A 12285-nucleotide genomic window follows, 5' to 3' on the forward strand; every position below is an offset into this window, starting at 1 on the left:
ACACTAGAATTAATTGAGTATTATCAGCATGTGAGATGTTTTCAATATTAAAAGATGATATAGATTCTATACAGGGAACCATGTATATACTTAAACAGCCCTTGACTTGGGGTAGGAATCCTGCAGGACACCAGAATGCAAACGATTCTCTGTTGACTGGTAGTGCCCCAGAGTGACTCCTTGCCTCTGGTTGGTAAGGAGTGACTTCAGCCAGTCTAGGGCCAGGTGGGAAATGCCACAGGTTTTCAGACGGTACACCAGCATGTCATGGGAGACGGTATGAAATGCGGAAAATAAATCTAATAGAATCAGCACTGTATTTTTCCCTCGTCCAAGGCAAATTTGAGGGTTTCCATAGTGTGTAATAGTGCAGATTCTGTAGAATGTTGGGGCCTAAAACCCAATTGGCTCAGATACAGAATATCAGCCTCTTCTAAGAAAGAAGTCAGTTGATTATCAACAAATTTATCAGTCGCTTTACTGAGGCAAGGTAGTAGGAAAATGGGCCGGAGGTTAGAGAGGGTAGTAGGATTGGTCACTTGGTTTTTCTGAAGGGGTTTGACTGCCGCGATGTTCCAGTATGAGGGCACTTCCGCAAGGGAGAGTGAGGAATGAATTATTAATGGCTGGGTTGACGATCTCTATAATAGTGTGTCGTACCTCCAAGGGGCAGGGTCAAAGGAGAATCCTGACTTGCAAGCGAGAATTGCTTGGAATGACTGTTTCAAGCTAATGTTTTAAACTGATTGAAGAATCAGTCTATCATCAGTTTACAAATCAGTTTGCACATTTTGTATTTTCTTTGAAAAAAAATAGCAATTTGACTACAGAGGGTCTGTGATGGGGGATAGTATGTTCAAGTATTTTAGGGTGGGTAAATGACTTTACAATTTTCAAAATAGTTTTTGAGTCTGAGTCAGCAAGCGTAAGGAGTTAGTATAGTGGACTTTCTTTTCTACTTTAATTTGTTGATGGTAGGCTTTGAGAGCCATTCTGCATTGTATTAGCTCCTCTAATTTACAACCTCTTACCATCTACACTCTAGCTGTCCACAATGTAGATGTAATTCTGTCAGCTTGTGTAGTGGATTTCTCTTTCAAAGGGACGGGAGGGACAAAGGTATGATTATGCGTAGACATACAGGAGTTAATGTGCTGGGTGTCTAATGTTGGAGTCCTTGATAGGATGGGTCTGACAGCAAGTGCATCAGTGCTGAGGTCCAGATCAGCTTTCATTTCATTCCATTTATGCACCGTTTTGGGGATGACCGAATTGGGTCCCAAATGAGTATTAGTGCTCTGACGTCTAATCCTAGAGGGGATATAATTGTGGTCTGGCCATGATCAGGTAACTGGAGAGTTGACCATAAGAGTACCAAGGTTTTAGAAAATCCCATTGAGCGTTTGTCCAGCACAAGGTGTGGAGGGAGATACTCACTGATTCAGACCCATGGTCTCTAAGGTATCTAAGAAATGTATAACTCCGCGTTCGGTATTAGTCTAAATGAAGGGTAAGAACCCTGAGTAGGGTGAAGTTCAAATATCTAAGAGTGAGAGAGCTTAGGTGTCTAAGAAGCGTAGATGTGGAACTGGTGGGTGATAGATCAAAGATCCAGAGAAGGAGGCTGAACATTCAACTTGGGAGCAGAAACAAAGACTTTCCGCATCTTTAGGACATGTAAGTTTGAATGTAGAGCATTTGAGCGTAATGTTATATTTTATAGTGACCCTTCTCCCGTGATTTAAGTCTATCTTGTGTATGTATCAGATATCCAGGGAGGAGGGCATGGACGATGCCCAGAGGGCTTCTTAAGCCATGTTTCAATGACAAAAAGGCAGTCTAGGTTGAGAGCTAAGACCATATCATAGATGTTTTGGACATGCTTACACGAAGACTCTCAGGTGATCAATATTGATAAAAAAACAAATGCTGTTTCTATGTAGATTCCATCATTTCTAATGTTTGACAATCTACTCTCTCGTTACCAGCACAGTTTCACTAGAGGTAAGGGTTGAGCTTTTCACAATGGCGCACTAGAGTTGGAGAACAAAAACTGATCTCAGCCATCGGCTCAAGCAGGGACTCTTTCAAGGTTTCACAAAAGACAAATAAGACCACCAATGGGAGGCATGAGCTGGAGTGAGAGCCCCAGCACTCCATTGAAAGAGAGAGCAGCAAATGGTCAATTGTGGTATAATTCAAATGTTCTTAGCTGATACGTGATCTTATCTTCCATGTCGTTAAACATTAAACACTTCTATATCCTCAGACAATCACTGGCGTTTCGATTCAGCCAGTTCGTCAACATTCAAGTCCAACAATATCCAGAGTGTCCTTCCTTATGGCATGGGAACCGTGTCCGGAGTCCTGGCCAATGACACTGTCCAGGTAAGTGGACTGGAGAATGTGCATGAGTTTTGCAGAATATGATCATGTTTGAGATACACGTGAGACAGAGAACAGAAACCAGGGTATCACTAGGGCTGATTGTTTTTGTTACGTAAGGTGTCCCTTCCTACACAAAAACAATTTAATCCTCACAACGCAGGCACACTTGCACCATGGTGCAAAGGTGTCTGTGTTGGCGCATGGCATCCAATTGTGCGCCAGCGCAGGGGAGAGCTCAGAGATATGTCAAATTAATGTACATATGAGCATCCCTGTGCTTTGGAAGTAACACAGAACAGCACAGCCAAATGGCTTGCAGCACAATGCTGTGTTACTTCCTTGAAAATATGGCCCCTAGTCCCTGCTTTAGAAGGTCAGCAAAATAACTGCTATTGCCTGATAAATCAATACGATCTACTTGATGATAGCGGCTACTTTGAAAAAATGTCCACCAGGAAGATGAAAGCCAGGGTACACTGACTCTTTTCCCTGTCATATTTGGTAACTCTCCTGCTACAGTGCTTCAGAGTCCATTGTGAAGACAAAGGGATGCACCGATGGGCATATTATCAAGGAATGGTGTTAAAATTGGGCTTGATAATACATCCTTGTTAATTCCCATAGAAGCCTATGTTCTGATACTAACATGGGCTTCTATGGGAATTAACAAGGGTGTATTATCAAGCCCATTATCGCCGTTTTATCGGCGGTTTCCTGCAGATAAAACGGCAATATTCTTAACACCGGTCCTTGATAATATGCCCCCTCATTTGGCTCTTCAAAGGGCCACCTTCAAAATGAACCTTTAAGCTGATTGGAGAGGTGATTGAAAGCCATCAGGGTAATCTTAGAGGGCCCGATTCACAGAACTAACTGAAGACAAAATCCTAAACTTCCTACTTTTGGTATTCACAGAAAATAGGATTTTGTCTTAAATTTGTCTTAAGACAGACTTAAAAAAAGTAGTAAGTTTAGGATTTTGTCTTAAGTTAGTTCTGTGAATCCGGCCCAGAGTGCACAAGCTGAGGCTTGTACCCAAAGTAGGGGCCGATATGTTCTAGCAGAAGAGAACAGAGACAAAAAAAACATTCGGCTGTAGCGGTGGTGGCACAAGCCGGATAATGCAGATTGGATGATCTTAACACACTCCCTCTAGCAACTGTTTCCATAGGTTCCACCAGGGCATAGATCCCAGAAATCACACGTTAGCACAGACGAACATACTTGTTCGGCTTAAAATATGCGGGCAATTTCAAACGTAGCGCATCTAGGGAGATGAGTCACGTTGTAAAGCCCTGCGTCACATTATACCTGCACCTTGTATAATGTATGCAGGGTGGGAGATCCCATGCTGGAAAGTGAATGCTCATAAAAGTGACGCAGTGAAATCTACAAGATTCCACTGCGTCACTTCTAGGATGCCACCACATCAAAACCTTACGCCTGCTTGAAACAGGCATAAGGAGAGACGCAGTGTAGTGGTGCAAAGGTTTCTCAGGATGGCGCAGGGAAAGTGACGCATCTCTACAGATGCGTTACTTTCTTGTAAATCTGCCCCTCAATATTGGGGATTATTTACAAACCCCTTGCGCCACCTGTATGTCACATTTCCAGTGTTAACAATGAGGCAAAAGTGGCGCAAGAGGCTTGTATATCAGCCTCATTGTGTTTAATAACAAGCATATATTATATTTCCCTATATTAAAATTAGAAGCAGGCTTTGGTGCCTGCTTAGGGTTTTTGTGCCCCCTAGCGGCAGAGGTATTGAAATTGAGGCAGAATTTACATGAGTGTGGAAGTCTGCAGCAGCTAATCACAGCCCATGAAAAAAGTGCTGGGATCACTCCTCAACCAGGACACACTGGGACATCATCACTAGAACCCCCAGAGGGGGATTTGAAGCACTCGCAAATCATGATACACTTTAGTTTTATAATTTATCAGTTCTATTGAGACTGAATTCCTAATTTCTACTGAATTGTTGCAATCCTATGTTGTAATCCATAATAACTGCCTCATTGCATCTTGATTTTTATTGTAAGTTGATGCTTAAACAAGATTCTTTCTGCTGGTGTCAGAGTAGAGAAGTTCCTTCCGTTGCAAATGAATTATCTCCAACATAGATTTATCGCCTCAGGTGTTTGCAGATGGGTGTAATACCTGTAATGCCTTTACTTGTCCTCCCCTCTGTAATTCATTAAACCAATCCTAACCATTGTATATTACATGCAGATAACCTCTCAAAAGACACCAGGGTCATTCAGGAGTCACCCACCGCTGTTTCCTTCCTTTGTCCTCATGAACTCTTAGCAAACTTTCTTGAAAAAATGTAAATCCTGAAATAGACATTAGACAATGGAGAACTCACTGAGAATATGCTTACCCTTTAATGTTCTAGAAGGAGACTCCTAATCTCAAAACAACCTGACCCTTGGCATCATCTACCTTGGTGCCTTCTTATGCCTGACCCAAGTTAGCGAAGGGGGTGGGATCAAGGATTCCTGTTTTCAATGACTGAATGCCTCAAGGCTGGGGTTTCATCAACCACTCAAACAAGGGAGCCCCTGAGGCAGATATGAGGCAGAGAGAGCAGGGGAACAATCAAAGAGCAATCAAAAGAGACACTCTGCTGAATCTTTATGAAGAGAGATGCATAACGCTGAACAAAGTTCTAAGCGATAAGCGGCATAAAGGTAATGTCCAATGCAAATATGATTTAATACTTGAGAGGTGGATCAGACGCTTTAAAAAACATCCAAGCAGGATCGCGGCTTGTACACATCCGAGAAGCCAAGCACTTTCCCTTAATGCCTCATATCGCTTAGAATTTTGTTCTGCATTATGAATCTCTCTTCATGAAGATTCAGTTGTGCCCATTATCCTCTGGACAGTCACATGCTGACCTTATTTTGGAGCCCTTCATGCATTATGTATTAATTTGCATAATCACTCTGTCTGCCCTTCAAAGACTTGGGTAGTCACTCTGGAAATCTAACCCAGGTGCTTCATATTTCCTCTGCTGCACTCGAACCTTGTGCCCTGAAGAAGGTTTGAACCAAATGTGGGTCTAACACCGAAACGCGCATTGGCGCTAGAGCCCTTGTTCCTCCCTTGTTGGCATCGCCCCCATGGAGAAAAGAAAACAGACTATGGACTGTATCAGTGCTTTACAGAGACAACCAACTGATCTTGGGTTTTCCTTATCACTATATACTATCTGAATTTTCTATTGTTGTGAACCTTTTCTTGGATTAATTGATTGCGTAAGGCACCATTTATTGCTTTGTTATCTGATGGAATGTTTGAGTATGTTTGAGTCAGTGTTTGACTGTTTTTTGAAAGATTGTGTGTGTGTGGCTTAAGATGGTTGTAGAGTTTGTGGAAATGTATTGTCTTTTATGTTTTTCTTACTATGTTGACCAAAATATCTAAATAAATATGATATCCCTAACTCACAAGTATTCCTTATTATAATTAAGATGGGTACCCTGTTCAGGACTCTTTTTGTCTATATCATTGACGTACAGCACTTTATAAAGAATTTTCAGGCAGAGTGTCTCTTTTGATTGCTCTTTGGGGGTTTGTCAAGCGGTGTGTTAGAAGGGATGCCCTGTCTTACTCACTAGGTTACATTTCATGTACCTGCTTTTTCTTTTCTTTAATGAAGGTATTCACATATTAAATTACAAAGATGAGTCTGAACATTTTCTGATTTCTTTCTCCTTTGAGGTTGGAACTCTTGTGGTCACCAACCAGGCCTTTACTTTGACCTCTGCTGAAGACAACGCCTTTGCCAATTTTCCTTTTGATGGCATCCTGGGACTGTCATATCCCGATATGTTTGGTGATGGAACGACCACAGTATACGACAACATGTGGAAGCAGGGTTTAATCCCTGATAACCTTTTCTCTATCTACCTGAGCAGGTAGGTGACGTTTCCTATGGTAATAAGAAAAGGTTGAACAGAGTAAGATGTCAATCAAAAAGAAGGATTCCCATTTAGAAGGCGAGAACATAGTGACGTTTTTTGCTTGAAAACCAGAATCCTGTCAAATAATATGACTAACAGGAAGTATATTACTGATTAACACTTTGCAGGTACCACATTTTCTGCAATGCAGTGGCAAGCAGAAAACAGTGCATTTCATTTTCAGAAGCTGAAAATGTAAAAAAATTACTCTAATTAAAATCACATGACAGGTGCAAAACAAAAGGGATATATACAACTGGAAAAGACTTAAAGCATTGTTAATTTTGCTTTGAACCCGCATCTCCAGTTTAATAATCCAAAATGCTTCATGCAGTAACCATCGAGTGAACCTTCCGCCTCTCCTTGGGCCTTCGGTCAGATGCTCAATCAATATAGACACAAGCTGGCACTTGTCTAAATTCACCAAACTGCTACAGAGTCATCACAGTTCCTCACCATTTTGAATTTGGGTTTTGGTTTTATGAGCTTGCATTATTACATTGTGTTGTTAGGCCTGATCAACAAGTCACATTCCACAAATATATATGTTTGAATAAACTACCTACTCTCTCTCTTCTTGCCTTCACCCTACCTCAGATTTTCAGAGCACCCCATTCCCCAGGCATTCCCAGAAAATGCAAGACACAGACAAGGGCATTGCCTGATAGGGCTACATATGAGCTTGGGTCAGAATCCCTGTTTTTATGGAATATATAAGGTAAGGTACAATCATGTGTCTTATCCTGCAGCCCTCATTGCCAAGTCGCACAATCAAACGTATACCAAAACCACCCAAATACTTAAACAGCAACACAATGAAACTACCTCATACACATCTCACTAACTATGACACACCCTCAAACTGCAGAACACACACTCCAACTCATGCTTGTTAATCCTAGTTCTTCACCCTAAGCTCGTAAGTGACGCACAAATATATGGAGCTGCTGCTATGTCATGTCCCACTCTCTTCAGCTGAAAACTCCACCTTCCATCTCACCTACAGGCCTCCCAAGCAGAACAAGGCCTTCATGGATAAATTCTCACATCAATTCACCACCTCACCCATCCAACATGCTGGTATCACCTCCCAGACAACACAAGTTCAAAGCAAACAAGAGGCACCCTCTTCAGCCTGATTGACGTACTAAATGTAGTGCAGCATTTTACACAACCAACAGACTCAAACACCATATCCTCAACTTCATCTTCTCAATATCACCAATAATCCAATGCAAACTTCCCTTATCCCTGAGTTGGACCGAGCACTTTGCCATGCCTATTTCTATTGTCAACATCCTACCAACAAACATAGGTCAATACAAAAGATAAGACCAAACTTTCTGATTCTTCAAAGACATATCCATAGACAAGTTAATATTTTAATTCATCTCTCACTCTTCTGTGTCTGGGGCCACCACCCGTCTAAACAACTTCAACACTTTTTTGTAAAACTCTGAACAACCAGGCCCCAATTAAAAACCCACACGTGCAAGTCAGAGCCTTCAGCTCCGTGATACTATAAACACCTTGCTGGCAATAAATGATCTATCTGCAGACAAAAAAGAAAATGGAGGAAAGGCATCATTTCTAATGACCTCATGGTACTAAAGTCCCTCCGTGCACACGCAGATGGCTCATCGCATCAGCCAAAGCATGGTATTATGCCACCACCATCACTGAAGCCACCAACAGAAGCAGAACTCTTTTAAAGACAATCAAGCATTGATAAACCCCCTGCTGGACCCACCTATTCACCACTCCATAGAAAAGTGCAATGCCATCAACCTATCCTCCAGTGTAAAGTACAAAATATCCAACAGCACATCCATGACACCAAGCCTGATTCAACTCGTGCATCTGTCCCTCGCACTGTCAACCTTCAAAGCCCATATGTTGCACTTCACACTGATATACTCAACCCCTCGGAGCAACTTCTTATGAAAATTATATGGTACCCTCATCCTTCATCAAAGCTGTCTCTGGAGATGCTGCCTCACCTTTGGTCTCCATTGTCAATGCTTCCCTCACTCCGGGCATCGTTGCAGATGCTCTCAAGACTCCTAAAAGAACCCTAAACTGGACCCGATGACCCACGTCTACTATCCCATCACTCACCTAGTGTTCATCAGCAAGATCTTTGTTAAAACAGTAAATGATGAACTCTAGTATCACGGCTCTTGGAAACTAGCATCATTTGCACAGTATCTCCTTAGATGTTTGCCCTCCCTGTTTTTCTTTGCCTTAGAACTCTGTGCACTTTGCCCCTGCTAACCTGAGGTAAAGTGTTGTGTTCCACTCCCCCTAAACATGAAGAAATGGGCATCCCATGATTAGTATGTTTAACTACCTGTAAGTCCTTAGTATATAAAACCAGGGTGCAATAGGAGCCTGTAAGTTAAATGTCACTGGTGGACTGCAGCACCTATTGTGCCGTTCACTCCAGTGAAAATATAAACATGACTACCGACCTCTCACAAATAGGCTGGCCGTCCAGGTTTTAACTGCCTGAAAATTCAACCTCCCAAAATAACCCATTTTGAAAGGTCTACACAATCTTTATGAATATTACTTCCCATAAGGCATGGTGCATGGTATTTGAAAATAGGAATGTTAAACATGTCCTTACATCGAAAGAGCCCTAAAGGTTATTTTCACTGTGGCAGGGTTGGCTGTTCCATTGGAAAGTATGTGGATACAATATTACATGTAGTAATGTTATCTCTGCCTCGGAAAGGGCAACAAGGTTCATGTTTGGGCTTTTACAATTCTTTATTACAATCCCAATTCATAGGCTAAGTCTGATTTATAATAAATATTTAAAAACTTTAGAAAGTTAACATTTACCTGCTTAAAGTCTCTAGACACCCATTTGCTTGGTCTTCCAGCTATCACCCTTGGGCTGAACAGCTGTTTGATGAAGGATGAACATGGTCCCAGAGCAGAGAAAAAAGCCTCGGGTGTGTGGAGGTGTCTGTTTCTCTGGCTGACCATCTGGGCAGGTACTTAATTACCTTCAAAGAGGCCTGCTCTGTCACAGAGAGAAATAGTTACCATTTGAGCCTGTTATCTTCCTCTGTCCCACTAGCCAGTTGAGCACAAGTCCCAATGGGTAAAAAGATGCTCTCAGAACTGGCTTAGACTGACCACAGGGTAGGGGTTGCTCATTTCCCTGCCCATACCTCTGAGGTGGGCAAAAGAGCTCTGCACAGGGGAGGAACGTTTCTGTGATATTAGTTTTGTGAAGAGTGAGGCACACAGGACGTGTTGCAAAGCTGGGTAGGGCAAGCCTAGCAAATCTTTTCGCCATTGGATAGGGGAAGGAAAGGAGTTTCCCCAACCCACAGGCTGGCTGGTATGTAGAATAAATGGGGCCTCTCCTGTACCCTCCACAGAACACATTCTTGGACTGAGGAAAAACAAAAGAGGACTTTACCTGCAGTCTCTGACCTGAGCAGAACCAAGAAGACTGGACCTGCTCTCAGTCTTGTACCCAAGGCCAGACTCCAAGGTTCATATTGCTGACCTTATGTTTCTGCTACAGGGACCCAACAAGCTACAAGAAGCATCATTTGCAAATTTCTAGCTGACCAGTACCACCTGGAGCTGTCAGTGACCCTGCTGCTTGAATCATGAACCTCAATTGCTTTCCCAAGGTCCTGGACCCTTGGCTGGTGTCAAAGTATACCACTACTAACAAATCCTGTAACCTTTTGGAACTAATGCTCTCCAGAGGATCTGGATAAACTTGCCAACATGATCTGATGAAGGCGCCTGGTTGCTAGATCAAAGATTAGGTTGCCTCTACTCCGCAACAGGAAATATAATTAAGGGGGTTGTAGCGGAGAAAGTATCCAGCCTTTTTAAGCACTCTTGGGCTACATGCTGAACATTGCCAGATGGGAAGAATCTGAACTCCAAAAAAGTAACTGAGGGCCTATTTCATAGTTTGGTGGATGGCCCATTTTTACACCAGGCCATTGAGTCAATAACACCATTGCCCAGAGGTAGATGCCATCCTTCAAATTTAGAAATCACTGCCAGGAACCGCTGTCAAGGCAATTCCTGTCCATGCATTTTACAGTTTGATGTGGGGCTCGGTTATCATGATGGAGCCTTGCACCAAACTGTTTTCTTTTCAAAAAGAACATTTCAAAGTAGGATTTTCTGTTTGAAAATAGAAAAATGACCCTTTATTGGGCGTCATCTCCCCTGGCGAGGGAAGCATCTTGTCTTTTTTACTATTCCCTCCACCGGGGTTTGCCTGCCAGTGATCGACAATAAAAAACAGTTATATGTCTGCCCTTCCCACCCCAGTAAGTGCAACAGTAGGGAAGTGTTAGATAGTGGAGGGGATAAAATTACTATTCCCACTCCAGGGAGTGCAAGAATAGGGAATATGTTGGATAGTGGAGATGATAACACTATTATTCCCACTTCAAATAGTGCAACAGTAGGGAATGTGTTGGATTGCGGAGACACATATTTTACTATTCCCACTCCAACAAGTGCAACAGTAATGAAAGTGTTGGATAGCTGAGGGTGATACCTTACTATTCCCACTCCAGCAAGTGCAACAGTAGGGAAAGTGTTAGATAGCAGAAGGGAATAATTTACTATTCCCACCCTACAGAGTGCAACAGTAGGGAAAGTGTTGGATAGCATAGGGGATAAAATTACTATTGTCACTCCAACAACTGCAACAGTAGAGAAAGTGTTGGATAGCCAAGGGGCTAAAATTACTAATCCACCTCCAGCACATGCAACTATTCAAAAGTGTTGGATAGCGAAGGGGAATAATTTCTATTTCCACTCCAGCAAGTTATACAGTAGGGAAAAGGTTAGAGAGCAGAGGGGATAACATTACTATTCCCACTCCAGGGAGTGCAAGAGTAGAGAAAGTGTTGGATAGCCAAGGGGATAAAATTACTTTTCCAACTCCCGGAGTGCAACAGCAGAGAAAGTGTTGGATAGTAGAGGGGAAAAATGTACTATTCCCACTAAAGCAAGTGCAAAAGTAGTGAAAGTGTTGGTTAGGAGAGGGTATTCATGTACTATTTCCACTCTAAGGAGTGCAACAGTGGAGAACGTGTTGGATAGTGTAGGGGATAAAATTACTATTCCCACTCCAACAATTACAACAGTAGGGATAGTGTTGGATAGCAGAATGGAATAATTTACTATTCCCACTTCAGTAAAATAATAAACTTCAATTAACATACACCTAAATAATAAAAAATAATTTACGTCCCTCCAAATCATCCTATAAATGACACCACTAATATAGTTAAACGTTACACAATTAACATAATTGCTTCAAAATTAATTAATCTACTAATAAGAATGAACAACCAAATTAAAAACAATCAGTAATAAATTAATTCACACTATTGAAGACTTTGAAATACCAATAACTAAATATAGTAAATTGTAATTTCTTCCCACATTACTCCCTTATGAATCAAGAATCCACTCCTAAAAAATGACACAATTGACATATTTTCCAATTAACTATTAATAATTAATAACCACATGCTAATTATTTATTAATAAATTATTTAACACAATTAACAATAAATTATTAAATACAGAAATATGAATTAATACTAATTATGAACTAATTCATTAAAATTAAATTACTTCACACCCTACTCCCCTATGAACCCACAACCCGCTTAGACAAAAAAAACTACAATTAACATAATTACAAATTAATAATTAATCACTAATAACCAATGATAACTAATTGATAACAAATGAAATAACACAATCAACAAAACACATTATTAAATACATAACTATTAATTAATTAAAATATTAAGTACTTAAATGTAATGACATTACTTTCCACCCTATTCCCCTATACACCCACACCCCACTCCTACAAAAATGGCACAATTATTATGTGTAACAATTAATAATTTAA

At 41.2% G+C, this 12285-nt stretch overlaps 1 protein-coding gene across 1 annotated transcript in view; it reads left to right on the plus strand.

Annotated features, from left to right (window-relative positions):
• The window catches only part of LOC147662677 (pepsin A-like), a 42619-nt gene that overhangs the window by 11752 nt on the left and 18582 nt on the right, over positions 1–12285 (plus strand). The window contains exons 4-5 of the mRNA XM_086950992.1: positions 2270–2388; positions 6118–6314. Of these exons, the coding sequence (XP_086807118.1) occupies positions 2270–2388; positions 6118–6314 (316 nt within the window). The remainder of the gene's footprint in view (positions 1–2269; positions 2389–6117; positions 6315–12285) is intronic.

This window comes from Lissotriton vulgaris, unplaced genomic scaffold (genome assembly GCF_964263255.1).
Source record: "Lissotriton vulgaris unplaced genomic scaffold, aLisVul1.2 SCAFFOLD_275, whole genome shotgun sequence".
NCBI lineage: Eukaryota > Metazoa > Chordata > Amphibia > Caudata > Salamandridae > Lissotriton > Lissotriton vulgaris.